The sequence below is a fragment of the Schistocerca cancellata genome, chromosome 7, assembly GCF_023864275.1.
Source record: "Schistocerca cancellata isolate TAMUIC-IGC-003103 chromosome 7, iqSchCanc2.1, whole genome shotgun sequence".
Taxonomy (NCBI): Eukaryota; Metazoa; Arthropoda; class Insecta; order Orthoptera; family Acrididae; genus Schistocerca; species Schistocerca cancellata.
Window position 1 is genome coordinate 38729808 of NC_064632.1, and position 16863 is coordinate 38746670.

The following is a 16863-nucleotide window of genomic DNA, read 5'->3' on the forward strand; positions in this document are numbered from 1 at the left end:
TCTATTAAAATCTTTCATTTGCTAACTATGCCTATCAGTAGTTAGTGCCTTCAGTAGTTTGAATCTTTTATTTAGCTGGCAGTAGTGGCGCTCGCTGTATTGCAGTAGTTCGAGTAATGAAGATTTTTGTGAGGTAGGTGATTTGTGAAAGGTATAGATTAATGTTAGTCAGGGCCATTCTTTTGTAAGCATTTTTGAAAGTCAGATTGCGTTGCGCTAAAAATATTGTGTGTCAGGTTAAGCACAGTCGTGTATAATTTTTCAAAAGGGACGTTTCAAGCTTACTCATGGTTTAGTTGACAACCTGGGTCAATAGCTTCGCGGGGCCTGCGCCACACTCGAACGCTACCGCAGCTCTTACGAACTCAGGACTCATGTGCCCAGATCAGGATTTTTCAGTCATCTAGAGTCCAACCGATGTGGTCACGAGTCCAGGAGAGGCGCTGCAGGCGACGTCGTGCTGTTAGCAAAGGCACTCGCGTCAGTCGTGTGCTGCCGTGACCCACTAACGGAAAAATTTCGCCGCAGTGTCCTAACGGATACCTTCGTCCCACGTTGATTGAAGCGATTATTTCACACAGTGTTGCTTGTCTTGTCTATTACCACTGACAACTCTATGCAAAGGTCGCTGCTCTCGGTCGTTAAGTGAAGGCCGTCGGCACCGAGTTGCCCTCTGACCAAAACCTGAAATTTGGCGGTCTCGGTGCACTCTTGGCACAGTGGATCTCGGAATACTGAAATCCCTAAAAATTTTCGAAATAGAATACCCCTTGCATCTAGCTCCAACTACCACTCCGTGTTCAGAGTCCGTTAATTTTCGTCGTGTGGCCATAATCACGTCTGAAATCATTTCACATGAATCACTTGAGTACAAATGACAGCTCCGGCAGTGCACAGCTCTTTCATACTACCACCGTTTATACACTCCTAGAAATGGAAAAAAGAACACATTGACACCGGTGTGTCAGACCCACCATACTTGCTCCGGACACTGCGAGAGGGCTGTACACGCAATGATCACACGCACGGCACAGCGGACACACCAGGAACCGCGGTGTTGGCCGTCGAATGGCGCTAGCTGCGCAGCATTTGTGCACCGCCGCCGTCAGTGTCAGCCAGTTTGCCGTGGCATACGGAGCTCCATCGCAGTCTTTAACACTGGTAGCATGCCGCGACAGCGTGGACGTGAACCGTATGTGCAGTTGACGGACTTTGAGCGAGGGCGTATAGTGGGCATGCGGGAGGCCGGGTGGACGTACCGCCGAATTGCTCAACACGTGGGGCGTGAGGTCTCCACAGTACATCGATGTTGTCGCCAGTGGTCGGCGGAAGGTGCACGTGCCCGTCGACCTGGGACCGGACCGCAGCGACGCACGGATGCACGCCAAGACCGTAGGATCCTACGCAGTGCCGTAGGGGACCTCACCGCCACTTCCCAGCAAATTAGGGACACTGTTGCTCCTGGGGTATCGGCGAGGACCATTCGCAACCGTCTCCATGAAGCTGGGCTACGGTCCCGCACACCGTTAGGCCGTCTTCCGCTCACGCCCCAACATCGTGCAGCCCGCCTCCAGTGGTGTCGCGACAGGCGTGAATGGAGGGACGAATGGAGACGTGTCATCTTCAGCGATGAGAGTCGCTTCTGCCTTGGTGCCAATGATGGTCGTATGCGTGTTTGGCGCCGTGCAGGTGAGCGCCACAATCAGGACTGCATACGACCGAGGCACACAGGGCCAACACCCGGCATCATGGTGTGGGGAGCGATGTCCTACACTGGCCGTACACCACTGGTGATCGTCGAGGGGACACTGAATAGTGCACGGTACATCCAAACCGTCATCGAACCCATCGTTCTACCATTCCTAGACCGGCAAGGGAACTTGCTGTTCCAACAAGACAATGCACGTCCGCATGTATCCCGTGCCACCCAACGTGCTCTAGAAGGTGTAAGTCAACTACCCTGGCCAGCAAGATCTCCGGATCTGTCCCCCATTGAGCATGTTTGGGACTGGATGAAGCGTCGTCTCACGCGGTCTGCACGTCCAGCACGAACGCTGGTCCAACTGAGGCGCCAGGTGGAAATGGCATGGCAAGCCGTTCCACAGGACTACATCCAGCATCTCTACGATCGTCTCCATGGGAGAATAGCAGCCTGCATTGCTGCGAAAGGTGGATATACACTGTACTAGTGCCGACATTGTGCATGCTCTGTTGCCTGTGTCTATGTGCCTGTGGTTCTGTCAGTGTGATCATGTGATGTATCTGACCCCAGGAATGTGTCAATAAAGTTTCCCCTTCCTGGGACAATGAATTCACGGTGTTCTTATTTCAATTTCCAGGAGTGTATATGTGCATATCGCTATCGCGTGACTTCTGTAACCTCAGTGTAGTGTTGGTAACGGACTGTATTTACAAAAGGATTAAAAGTTTAATAACAGAATATCGTTATGTGATAAACATGGCAACATAGTGAAAGAACTGGAAGCGAGGTGTAGCAAAGCTAATGCAGTGAGTGCTCAGCTACGATCTACTCTCTTCTGCAAGAAGGAAGTCAGTACCAAGACTAAGTTATCTGTGCACCGTTCAATCTTTCGACCCACTTTGTTGTATGGGAGCGAAAGCTGGGTGGATTCAGGTTACCTTATCAATAAGGTTGAGGTTACGGATATGAAAGTAGCTAGGATGATTGCAGGTACTAGTAGATGGGAACAATGGCAGGAGGGTGTCCACAATGAGGAAATCAAAGAAAAACTGGGAATGAACTCTATAGATGTAGCAGTCAGGGCGAACAGGCTTAGATGGTGGGGTCATGTTACACGCACGGGAGAAGCAAGGTTACCCAAGAGATTCATGGATTCAGCAGTAGAGGGTAGGAGGAGTCGGGGCAGACCGAGGAGAAGGTACCTGGATTCGGTTAAGAATGATTTTGAAGTAATAGGTTTAACATCAGAAGAGGCACCAATGTTAGCACTGAATAGGGGATCATGGAGGAACTGTATAAGGGGGGCTATGCTCCAGACTGAACGCTGAAAGGCATAATCAGTCTTAAATGATGATGATGATGATGATGATGATAAACATTTCCACAAGCAAGACAAATATCTGACTCGTCCTGCATGGCATAACTGTCTCCGTTTCCATTACTGCCATTTTAGGGAGCATAATCCAACGAAATTACGCTGACAAACATTTGTTCTTCTTTTTGAATATTCTTTCACGTTACCAATTAAGTTCCATATCCAATGCACACTTGTAGCTGCTGTGCGTCATTCAGAGGCAGAGCTCCGCTCTGAATGCGCCTCTCTAGTGGTGTCACCACAGTCAGCGGTCTCGGTGTGTTTTGCCAGCTGCTGCAGGACACGCAGCTGATATCGCTGATCTGCGTGCTGCTGCTGATCGACGGCCTGATCGTGACGCTGTGGGTGATCGTGGACCCCATCCAGCGCCACCTGCGCAACCTCACGCTCGAGATCAGCGCGTCCGACCGCAGCGTCGTGTACCAGCCACAGGTGAGGCTCCCGCTTCCCCCACTCCCGCACGGCACGCACTGTGATCTGGTCGTGGTCTCCCCACCATCATTAGCTGGCGCTGTAGTGTAATTGGAAGGATTTCACAGGGTTAAGGGGCTCCGGAAAGGCTCAAAATCATGAAAAGTTCAATTTTTACTTTTTTGCGATTTCTGAATCTGCAGACTATTACCTTTTGATAGATATATAATTTATTCAATTCCGAAGACTACAACTATTTCTAAATTTTTTTTTGAAATGTGTTCTACATGAGCGTGACCCACTGTGGCGCTGTTAAACTGCTGTCAAATGGTGTTATTATTAACCAATTATTAATAATTATTAATAATAATAATTAATAATAATAATAATAATAATAATAATAATAACTGAACTGTTGAAAAAGTGTATTCACGGAAAAACTCAAAACCCCAATGAAAGTGTAAATAGTGTTATATGGTCGAGAATCCCCAAGACTGTATTTGTTGGAATAGAAACACTTCACTTTGGTGTGTATGATGCTGTCGCGACTTTCAATGATGGCAACATTGTAAGGTGCAAGGTATTTAGAAATATGGGAATGAAGATAGGTTCTAACATGGTACAAGCGATGCTTGCTTTAGACAAGGAACGCCTTCGGGCTGCAGACAGGGCTGTAAAGAGTCTAGAAATACAAGCAAGAGTAAACAGGAGGAGGAGCAAGAGGAAGCTGGAGGAGGAGTTTGCAGAGGATGAAGATAATCCATCCTATGGACCTGGAATGCACTAAAAAGTTAACCCAATCTTTGTCGCTCGATTCCCAAAACTTTTATTTTCTCATACTAATTACATGTTTTCTAAGGATCTTCCAAACATATTTGTTTCAAACTTTGAGTAAATGTTACACAGTACCTTCTGCATAATTTAACACAGCCTTTTTCTAAAAAACTGTATATTTTTGAAGATATAAATAAAAAATTGCAAAAAAATGTTGTGAATTTTCATTACAATTGAAAAAAAATCATCTTTAATAACTGAACTAAACTTTTGTAAAATCCCTGTGTTAAGTTGTAGCCCATATTCCAATAAATAATCTGTAAAAAGCTCAACTGCCTACCTCAAATACTTTGTGAGGAAAGATGTAATATATAAGCGTTATTTTAACATTGCAAGTATAGGGCGTTCCGGAGCCCCTTGGTCTTGTCTCTACTACATCTGACTTTTATTGTAAAAGTCTTTCTTTCTCGGAGAGTTAGGACTGAAGTGTCGAAGTGATTATTGACACTGTGGGAGAAAGACCAGACGTTCTGATACAGGTTCCCCACCGATTCTGTGAACCATTTGAGGCATGGGTACGGCGGTTTATTTAGAGCACGAGACGTGACCTAGTGAAGGTCAGAAACCACGTATGTCTTAAGAAACCGCATGGAAAGAAAGTGCTCGTTTTACTATTACAATTTCTTAAGAGAACGGTGTTAAATAAAGCGACGGATTTATGATGGTGAATGTGGTTTCAGCAGCGAACGCAATCAATGTACAAATTTATTTTTTTGTACAGTATAAAATGACGAGATGGAAGGAACCTAGGGCAGCTGTGAACAGACAATTCAGTGTGTAAAGGGAGATGTGAATGTAATAGCCATAGGAGGATTCTGACCCTACAAAGGGGTGTAAGTAGGCTGTTTAGGATTTTATGTTGGTAACGTCACGTAGCGCTCTGTATGAAAATCACTGGCTGCGCTGTGTGCAGTCTGTGGCTGGTTGGCATTGCTGGAATATCCGCTATTCTAGTGTTACGCAGTTTGATGTGAACAGCGCGCAGCGTTGCGCAGTTGGAGGTGAGCCACCAGCAGTGTTGGATGTGGGGACAGAGATGTCAGAGTTTTGAGAGCGGACAATATGGGCGTGTGTCCGTCAGAAAGAGGAAATTTGTAATACTTGATATCATGAACTGATATACAGGGTGTCCCAGCTATCTTGTTCACCCTAAATATCTCTGGAACGATAACAATTATTGGAAAACGACTTTCACCGGTATCAATGTAGGGCTGGGGCCGATGAATGAACATATTTGGAAACATTCTAAAACGAAAGCATATGTGTTTTTTAACACAAACTTATGTTTTTTTAAATGGACCTCGTATATTTTTTCTTCAGCAATCCATAGCATGACAAAGCACATACACAATGGCGTTGATTGCATCGCAATATTACCATTACATTCCGAAATATTGAGACGCGAAGTTGACGCTTGAAACACCCGACATGCGCTGCTAGCACACGTCCTGAGGCTCAGGCGTGAACCCCATGCTGCCCGTAATCGCGATGAGATTGACATGTGTAATCACACCTCCATACTTATCAAGAGGATGACCGTATTATTCGTTTCGGACCATCGCGATTACGTGCAGCATGGGGTTCACGCCTGAGCCTCAGGACGTGCGCTAGCAGCGCATGTCGGCTGTTTCAAGCGTCAACTTCGCGTCTCAATATCTCGGAATGTAATGGTAATATTGCGATGCAATCAACGCCATTGTGTATGTGCTTTGTCATGCTATGGATTACTGAAGAAAAAATATGGGAGGTCCATTTAAAAAAACATAAGTTTGTGTTAAAAGACACATATGCTTCCGTTTTAGAATGTTTCCAAATATGTACATTCATGGGCCCCAGCCCTACATTGATACCGGTGAAAGTCGTTTTCCAACAGCTGTTATTGTTCCAGAGATATTTTTGTTGGACAAGTTAGCTGGGACACCCTGTATATATTGACTTTTGAACATTATTAAGATAAACGCATTGTTTGTTCTCTATCAAAATCTTTAATTTGCTAACTATGCCTATCAGTAGTTAGTGCCTTCAGTAGTTAGAATCTTTTACTTAGCTGGCAGTATTGGCACTCGCTGTATTGCAGTAGTTTGAGTAACGAAGATTTTTGTGAAGTAAGTGATTCGTGAAAGGTATAGGTTATTCTTAGTCAGGGCCATTATTTTGTAGGGATTATTGAAAGATTGCGCTACTCTAAAAAAGTATTATGTGTCAGTTTAGTGTTGATCAGAATAAGTAAAGAGAGAAATATCTGAGTACGTTCAGTTTTGCTCAGCTGTTTGAAAATCAAATAACGTAGAAGTTTACCAGCACAGTAATTCATCATTTTTCTTGGGGTATGTTCCAGGGAATGAGTGTCGGGAAGGGGGGGGGGGGAGAGAATCACAGTGCACGCTTACGGGGGAATACGGACTCGGGAATAGGAATGAAAGAGAAGATAGACACTCCGCAATTTAAGCTACTAGATCCAAAGGTATTGATTCAAAGTAACGAGAGGAGGTAGTATATTTCAAAAACACCATGAGATACACGAGAAAGAAACTGGATTACATGATGGTGAAACGGTGAACTACGTCGCGATTGCTTGAAATTTGTCGGGTTCATAAACATTTTATTTTTATCTGTTATTACTTTTTATGTTGTAATTTCATTTACTGACACGTTCCATGACCTTGGATTTTTGCTCCTCAATTAGGTTCTTCGGAACTTGACGTGTAAATAAATAAATAATAAATAAAAGATAGTAATCTGAAGCTGAAGAAACTGGTCAGTAAGAAACATCGTCCAGGAAGTTCGATAGTGAAGTTCTGCAGAGAAAACGTGAGATCCACAGAAGCGCGACCACATCCTTTTCCACAAAGCCTCAAGTTCTTGTCGGTAACAATACCCCTAAACTCTCATATCCTGACAAGTCTGTAAACCATTTCAGTTACAGGATTAATATTGTTGTTATGGTCATCAGGCGGAAGACTGATTTGATACGAATCCACATGGCATGGTATGCTGCGCAAGCCTCTTCATATTCGCATAGCTCTTGCGACCTACATCCTCTTGATCCTCCTTATTGTAGTGAACTTCGCTCCATTACCAAATTAACTATTCCTTGATGCCTGAGGATGTGTCCTGTCAAACCATCCCTTCTTTCAGTCAAGTTGTACCATAAATTTTTTTCCATTTCGGTTCAGAACTTCTTAAGGGGCTCCGGAACGCCCTATACTTGCAATGTTAAAATAACGCTTATAAATTACATCTTTCCTCACAAAGTATTTGAGGTAGGAAGTTGAACTTTTTACAGATTATTTATTGGAATATGGGCTACAACGTAACACAGGGATTTTACAAAATTTTAGTTCAGTTATTAAAGATTTTTTTCAATTGTAATGAAAATTCACAACATTTTTTTGCAATTTTTTATTTATATATTCAAAAATATACAGTTTTTTGGAAAAAGGCTGTGTTAAATTATGCAGAAGGTACTGTGTAACATTTACTGAAAGTTTGAAACAAATATGTTTGGAAGATCCTTAGAAAACATGTAATTAGTATGAGAAAATAAAAGTTTTGGGAATCGAGCGACAAAGATTTGATTAACTTTTTAGTGCATTCCAGGTCCATAGGATGGATTATCTTCATCCTCTGCAAACTCCTCCTCCAGCTTCCTCTTGTTCCTCCTCCTGTTTACTCATGCTTGTATTTCTAGACTCTTTACAGCCCTGTCTGCAGCCCGAAGGCGTTCCTTGTCTAAAGCAAGCATCGCTCGTACCGTGTTAGAACATATCTTCATTCCCATATTTCTAAATACCTTGCACCTTACAATGTTGCCATCATTGAAAGTCGCAACAGCATCATACACACCAAAGTGAAGTGTTTCTATTCCAACAAATACAGTCTTGGGGATTCTCGACCATATAACACTATTTACACTTTCATTGGGGTTTTGAGTTTTTCCGTGAATACACTTTTTCAACAGTTCAGGTGCTGCTAAGTCTCTGAAAATAGGTTTTATCACCTCCATTATTGCATGAGGCAGACTATGCTTATGAGTGTACACTTCACCAGTTAGCAATCCTTTGTTATATTTACACCAACAGCAGTTTAACAGCGCCACAGTGGGTCACGTCCATGTAGAACACATTTCAAAAAAAATTTAAAAATAGTTGTAGTCTTCGGAATTGAATAAATTATATATCTATTAAAAGGTAATAGTCTGCAGATTCAGAAAACGCAAAAAAGTAAAAATTGAACTTTTCATGATTTTGAGCCTTTCCGGAGCCCCTTAAAAATTAAAAAACGAACTCCGTTCGTAAAGGCCTGGAAGGCATAACGGCCGACCACCATGACATCCTAAACCAAAAGACGTCACCGGATACGAATATGGAGAGGCGTGAGTTCGGCACACCGTTCTTCCGGCCCTTCTCAGGTTTCGTGTGGGGACCTGGAGCCTCTGCTTCTCGAGTCGGTAGCTCCTGAATTGGACTCAGAAGGCCTGAGAGACCCCCGCTCGACAACAGCGCACGACAGACACGGGCGGCCACCAATGCAGGTGCTAACCACTAAGCGCTGCTTAAATTCGGTGATCTAACGGAATTGGTGTATCCACCGCGACAAGGCTGTTGGCACTACATCAGCTACACGAACTATTAATCTAATCTCCTGCATTCCTCTGTAGAACCACAGCTCGGAAGCTTCTAATTTCTTGTCTGTAACGCGTATCGTCAGTGTTTCACCTCCGTATAATACTACGGTAATCCCAAAAGTAAGGCCTCCTACTTTTTTATAAGTACACAACACTGTTTGTGTGGCAGCTGGGCACACTGTTATGAAGAGTGCTTCACGCGCTGTGTGTAAACATGCGCACGCCGCGCTGAGGCGCTCAGTCTTGGCTTGGCAGCCGTTGAGAATGGAGCTCCCGTTGGATACTACCGCCAAGTGCGAATTGCGCCCAGTTATTCGGTTTTTGAAAGCAAAGGGCACTGCGCCGATTGAAATACGTCGCCAATGAGGGACGTGTACGGTGAGTTGCGCATGGATGTCAAAAATGTTCGTAAGTGGTGCAGAGAGTTTGCAGCTGGTCGGACCGAGATTCACGACGAACGAAGGAGCGGGAGACCGTCAATTTCTGAGGAGACAGTGTTGAAGGTTGAGCAAAGCATGGGTGAAGGTCCGCGGATAACCCTGGACGATCTCTGCACGTTGGTTCCTGAGGTTTCCCGAAGCACCGCTCACAGAATTTTAACGGAAACATTGAACTGCCGGAAGGTGTGCGCAAGATGGGTGCCACGCATGCTGAGGACCACATGCGACAAGGAGTTGATGCTCCCCGCGCATTTCTTCACCGCCTTACAGCCGAACAGGACAACTTTCTGGACTTATTTGTCACGCGTGACGAAACCTGGGCATACCACTTTACACCTGAGACCAAACAACAATTACGCCAGTGGCACATCCTTCTTCGCCAAAGCCGCGGAAATTCAAACAAACATAGTCTGCTGGTAAAGTCATAACAACCTTTTTTTGGGATCCGAAAGGGGTACTGTTGGTCGACTTTATGCCACTGGGACCACAATTAACGCTGTCAGGTACTGTGAGACACTGAAAAAACTCAAACGGGCAATTCAGAACCGGAGAAGAGGAATGTTGAGCAAGGGCGTACACATTCTCCAAGACAAAGGTCGCCCACACATCGATAGGCAAACCCTTGCTCTCCTGCAACAGTTTCAGTGGTACATAATCACCCACTCACCCTATAGTCCTGACTTGGCGCCCAGTGACTATCACCTGTTCCCTAAGTAAAAAAATCATTTGGCCGGAAAGCGATTCAGCTCCGACGACGAGGTGAAAGAAGAGGTTCATAACTTTCTAAACTGTATGGCGTCGAGCTGGTATGGCATGGGCATACAAAAACTGCCACAGCGCCTACAAAAATGCATCGACAGAAATGGTGATTATGTCGAAAAGTAGCTAAATGTTAAAGCTGTAAACTGATGTAAACCATTGTAGAAATAAACAGGTTTATGTACTTATAAAAAAATAGGAACCGTACTTTTGGAATTACCCACGTACTACAACACAGACGGTGCTCCAGGAATCGACCTCTGAGAATGTCCGGAAACAAACACTTTCGCGAGCGATGAGACAGGCAGCCAAGAGTTGCATTCACTTCATAAAATGGTAACTCAGACTAGTGGCAGTCTAACGAATGACTAACGATAATCTTGCTAAAGCTGCCTGACGTCCGATGAACCAAATGCAACGATGGAACAACACGCCAAAGCCGGAACCCGCAGTCTGCACTACATCCACAGAATACTGTGTTTAGAGCGCCCGGAACGAGAAAGGAATCACTACCACCAGAGTAGAAGAATCACCAACCGGCCTACAATCAAGAAAGCTGTCATAACTACACGTCTTACCGGACAGCATCGTCAAGGCGAGGAGACGTACACTGCCGTTACGTACACTAGCCCCCCCAGGGCAGGCAAATGGAGCATTAGCGGCCACCAGGCAATAAAAATTACCGCTGGTCGAACTTAACAAATTGTAACAAGTTGAACGCAGTAGATAGTAATAAGAAGTCAAGGAAAGCTGATCAGATCCGCTTTCCCCAAGCACTCCACTCGCTGCCCTTCGCCTCGGCGACTCTACGAGCAGCAACACGAACCCAAGTCACTGGAGAATCGCGAGATATCACAATGGTGGAGGTTTGTCTCTACTTTGATTGAAATGCACTCATCTTAAAGCTTGCTGGATCCGGTTTACGATGAGGTCGTGCACCCTCGTGACCACAGCTCTTCCATCCGGCAGTCCATGCGTGTCACCAGCTGTCCCGCCATGTTCTGCCACTGAATGGACCTGGCTCCTCCTGAGCCCCCAAGCAAACTGACCCACTCACACGACCCGGAAGAACAACGACGTCGCCCCTAAGATAGGGCAACAGTTACTACTCAACCAATAGCAAAGCTCTTATATTAATATTAACGTCTCATTTCGTAATCTAATTCCCCAACCATCATCTTAATAAACTGTAGTACACTCCACTCCATTAAGCTTATTTTACTTTTGATGGTGCTCGCTCTGCTACGGTCACTTAAATGTCTGCGTACATTCACGAAAAATACAGGAGAGATATACGAGGGCAGTTCAATAAGTAATGCAACACATTTTTTTTCTGAAACAGGGGTTGTTTTATTCAGCATTGAAATACACCAGGTTATTCCCCAATCTTTTAGCTACACAACACTATTTTTCAACGTAATCTCCATTCAATGCTACGGCCTTACGCCACCTTGAAATGAGGGCCTGTATGCCTGCACGGTACCATTCCACTGGTCGATGTCGGAGCCAACGTCGTACTACATCAATAACTTCTTCATCATCCGCGTAGTGCCTCCCACGGATTGCGTCCTTCATTGGGCCAAACATAATCCGACGGTGCGAGATCAGGGCTGTAGGGTGCATGAGGAAGAACAGTCCACTGAAGTTTTGTGAGCTCCTCTCGGGTGCGAAGACTTGTGTGAGGTCTTGCGTTGTCATGAAGAAGGACAAGTTCGTTCAGATTTTTGTGCCTACGAACACGCTGAAGTCGTTTCTTCAATTTCTGAAGAGTAGCACAATACACTTCAGAGTTGATCGTTTGACCATGGGGAAGGACATCGAACAGAATAACCCCTTCAGCGTCCCAGAAGACTGTAACCATGACTTTACCGGCTGAGGTTATGGCTTTAAACTTTTTCTTGGTAGGGGAGTGGGTGTGGCGCCACTCCATTGATTGCCGTTTTGTTTCAGGTTCGAAGTAATGAACCCATGTTTCATCGCCTGTAACAATCTTTGACAAGAAATTGTCACCCTCAGCCACATGACGAGCAAGCAATTCCGCACAGATGGTTCTCCTTTGCTCTCTATGGTGTTCGGTTAGACAACGAGGGACCCAGCGGGAACAAACCTTTGAATATCCCAACTGGTGATCAATTGTGACAGCACTACCAACAGAGATGTCAAGTTGAGCACTGAGTTGTTTGATGGTGATCCGTCGATCATCTCGAACGAGTGTGTTCGCACGCTCCGCCATTGCAGGAGTCACAGCTGTGCACGGCCGGCCCGCACGCGGGAGATCAGACAGTCTTGCTTGACCTTACGGCGACGATGACACACGCTTTGCCCAACGACTCACCGTGCTTTTGTCCACTGCCAGATCACCGTAGACATTCTGCAAGCGCCTATGAATATCTGACATGCCCTGGTTTTCCGCCAAAAGAAACTCGATCACTGCCCGTTGTTTGCAACGCACATCCGTTACAGACGCCATTTTAACAGCTCCGTACAGCGCTGCCACCCGTCGGAAGTCAATGAAACTATACGAGACGCAGCGGGAATGTTTGAAAATATTCCACAAGAAATTTCCGGTTTTTTCAACCAAAATTGGCTGAGAAAAAAAAATATGTTGCATTACTTATTGAACTGCCCTCGTTGTTAATTTCATGATTTGCTACTGATTTGTAAACAGGTTAATGGAAATAATCTAGTTTTCTTACTTAAGGTTTTTTCAGGAAAATCTTTATCACCTAAAGTGTATTGTCGTAAACAGTCCTACATATGTGAATGTAACCTCTGCTCCATCAGGCAATACTATATTCCACTGCCCTACGTATGACGATTCGTCCAGCCGTAGAGCCCTTCACACAGTTCCGACTCTTTGGCTGGTGTTCGCCGCTGTTTCAGGTGGAGGTGTGCCGCTCGCAGTACACGCACTCGTGGCTGGGCGCGCTGTACGCCTACAAGGGCCTGCTGCTCGTCGTGGGGGTCTACATGGCCTGGGAGACGCGGTAAGACGACGACCTGATCACCACGGTACCCAGTTCTGCCTATCTGTGGTCAGGCAAACTACCTCTACAGTAGTGACGCAGCTCAATCACCTTCTGTACCTTGTGTACATATTAAACACTAACAAAACCGAACATATTATAATAAAACAATTTTCGTGAGAAAAGGGTTAATACTCTTAAAAGAACCATGATATGCACTGCCGCTGTTTGTCACAAGTTTACAACCAACCAGTTCAGTCGGACAACAGCTCATGTTCAGGTGCATATATTGGGTGGTCCACTGATAGTGACCGGGCCAAATATCTCACGAAATAGGCATCAAACGAAACAACTACAAACAACGAAACACGTCTAGCTTGAAGGGGGAAACCAGGTGGCGCTATGGTTGCCTCGACATATGGGGCTGCCATAGATCAAACGGATATCGACTGCGTTTTTTTAAATAGGAACCCTAATTTTTTATTACATATTCGTGTAGTACGTAAAGAAATATGAATGTTTCAGTTGCACCACTTTTTTAGCTTTGTGATAGATGCTGTAATAGCCACAAACATATGGCTCACAATTTTAAGCGAACAGTTGGTAACAGGTAGGTTCTTTTAAATTAAAATACAGAACGTAGGTACGTTTGAACATTTTATTTCCGCTGTTCCAATGTGATACATGTACCACTGTGAACTTATCATTTCTGAGAACGCATGCTGTTACAGTTAATTACCTGTAAGTACCACATTAATGCAATAAATGCTCAAAATGATGTCCGTCAACCTCAATGCATTTGGCAATACGTGTAACGACATTCCTCTCAACTGCGAGTAGTTCGCCTTCCGCATTGACAATGGGCTGACGCATGTTGTCAGGCGTTGTCGGTGCACCACGATATCAAATATCCTTCAACTTTCCCCACAGATAGAAATCCGGGGACGTCAAATCCGGTGAACGTGCGGGCCATGGTGCTTTGACGTCCAATCCACCAGTCACGAAATATGCTATTCAGTACCGCTTCAACTGCATGCGAGCTAAGTGCCGGACATCCATCATGTTGGAAGCACATCGGCATTCTGTCATGCAGCGAAACATCTTGTAGTAACATCGGTAGAACATTACGTAGGAAATCAGCGTACATTGCACCAGTTAGATTGCCATCGACAAAATGGCGGCCAATTATGTTTCCTCCCGTATCGCCGCACCATACATTAACCTGCCAAGATCGCTGATGTTCCACTTGTCGCAGCTATCGTGAATTTTCCGTTGCCCAATAGTGAATACTATGCCCCTTTACGTTACCGCTGTCGGCGATTGACGCTTCGTCGCTAAATAGAACGCGTGGAGAAAATTTCTCATCGTCCCGTAATTTCTCTTGTGCCCAGTGGCAGAACTGCACACGAAGTTCAAAGTCGTCGCCATACAATTCGTGGTACATAGAAATATGTTCGTCAGTGCGGACGGTATTTGCTTCGTGATACATTACCCGTGTTAAAATGGACCGTTTACCACTTGCGGAAAAGATCGATAGCGTGTTGATGTATGGCTGTTGTCATCAAAATGCCCAACAGGCGTGTGCTATGTATGCTGCTCGGTATCCTGAACGACATCATCCCAGTGTCCGGACCGTTCGCCGGATAGTTACGTTATTTAAGGAAACAGGAAGTGTTCAGCCACATGTGAAACGTCAACCACGACCTGCAACAAATGATGATGCCCAAGTAGGGGTTTTAGCTGCTGTCGCGGCTAATCCACACCTCAGCAGCAGACAAATTGCGCGACAATCGGGAATCTCAAAACAGTTGGTGTTGAGAATGCTACATCAACATCGATTGCACCCGTACCATATTTCTATGCACCAGGAATTGTATGGCGACGACTTTGAACTTCGTGTGCAGTTCTGCCACTGGGAACAAGAGAAATTACGGGACGATGACAGATTTTTAGCACGCGTTCTATTTAGCGACGAAGCGTCATTCACCAACAGCGGTAACGTAAACCTCTATAATATGCACTATTGGGCAATGGAAAATCCACGATGGCTGCGACATGTGGAACATCAGCGACCTTGGCGGGTCAATGTATGGTGCGGCATTATGGGGGGAAGGATAATTGGCCCCCATTTTATCGATGGCAGTCTAAATGGTGCAATGTATACTGATTTCTTACGTAATGTTCTACCGATGTTACTACAAGATGTTTCACTGCATGAAACAACGGCGATGTACTTCCAACATGATGGATGTCCGGCACATAGCTCGCGTGCGGTTGTAGCGGTATTGAATAGCATATTTCATGACAGGTGGAATGGTCGTCGAAGCACCATACCATGGCCCGCACGTTCGCCGGATCTGACGTCCCTGGATTTCTTTCTGTGGTGAAAGTTGAAGGATATTTGCTATCGTGATCCACCGACAACGCCTGACAACATGAGTCAGCGCATTGTCAATGCATGTGCGAACATTATGGAAGGCGAACTACTCGCTGATGAGAGAAATGTCGTTACACGTATCGCCAAATGCACTGAGGTTGACAGACATCATTTTGAGCATTTATTGCATTAATGTGATATTTACAGGTAATCACGCTGTAACAGCATGCTTTCTCAGAAATGATAAGTCTCATTTCTTAATCTAATTCCCACAGCATCACCCGATTTAATTCGACTACATTCCATTATCCTCGTTTGGCTTTTACTGATGTTCATCTTATATCCTCCTTTCAAGACACTGTCTATTCCATTCGACTGCTCTTGCAGGTCCTTTGCTGTCTCTGACAGAATTACAATGTCATCAGCGAATCTCAAATTTTTAATATTGTTCTCCATGGATTTTAATTCCTACTCCGAATTTTTCTTTTGTTTCCTACACTGCTTGCTCAATATACAGATAGAATAACATCGGGGAGAGGCTAGAACCTTGTCTCACTCTCTTCCCAACCACTGCTTCCCTTTCATGCACCTCGACTCTTATAACTGCCATCTGATTTCTGAACAAATTGTAAATAGCTTTTCGCTTCCTGTATTTTACCCATGCTACCTTCAGAATTTGAGAGTAAGTATGCCAGTCAACATTGTCAAATGCTTACTCTAAGTCTACAAATGCTAGAAACGTAGGCTTGCCTTCCCTTCATCTATTTTCTAAGATAAGTCGTAGGGTCAGTATAGCCTCGCGTGTTCCGACATTTCTACGGAATCCAAACTGATCTTCTCCGAGGTCGGCTTCTACCAGTTTTTCCATTCGTCTGTAAAGAATTTGTGTCCGTGTTTTCCATCCGTGGCTTATTACACTGATAATTCGGTAATTTGCACAACTGTCAACACCTGTTTTCTTTGGGGTTGGAATTATTATATTCTTCTTGAAGCCTAAGGGTATTTCGCCTGTCTCATTCATCTTGCTCACTAGAGGGTAGTGTTTTGTTAGGTTTGGTTCTCCCACGGCTGTCAGTAGTTCTAATGGAATGTTGTCTATTATCGGGGCCTTGTTTCGACCTATGTCCTTCAGTGCTCTGTCAAACTCTTCACGCAGTATCATATCTCCTATTTCATGTTCATCTACATTCTCTTCTATTTCTATAATATTGTCACTTCCTTTCTATCTGTAGAAAATTTCAGGTGTGTTCTTAAGTTACCTGCAACAACTTACACACTCTCATCTATCCAGCTCCCCATCCTCTTTCCACGTGCCATTACCGAGGTACCTGTTCCCACATGCTTTCAGCACACACCCCTTACCGACCCCTTC

General features: G+C 44.8%; 1 protein-coding gene across 1 annotated transcript in view; it reads left to right on the forward strand.

The window, feature by feature from the left end:
• LOC126092634 (gamma-aminobutyric acid type B receptor subunit 2) overlaps positions 1-16863 on the forward strand; it is a gene marked incomplete at its 5' end in the record, with an annotated part of 461219 nt that overhangs the window by 322761 nt on the left and 121595 nt on the right. Inside the window, 2 exons of the mRNA XM_049908357.1 lie at positions 3348-3509; positions 13032-13135. Coding sequence (XP_049764314.1) covers positions 3348-3509; positions 13032-13135 — 266 coding nt within the window. The remainder of the gene's footprint in view (positions 1-3347; positions 3510-13031; positions 13136-16863) is intronic.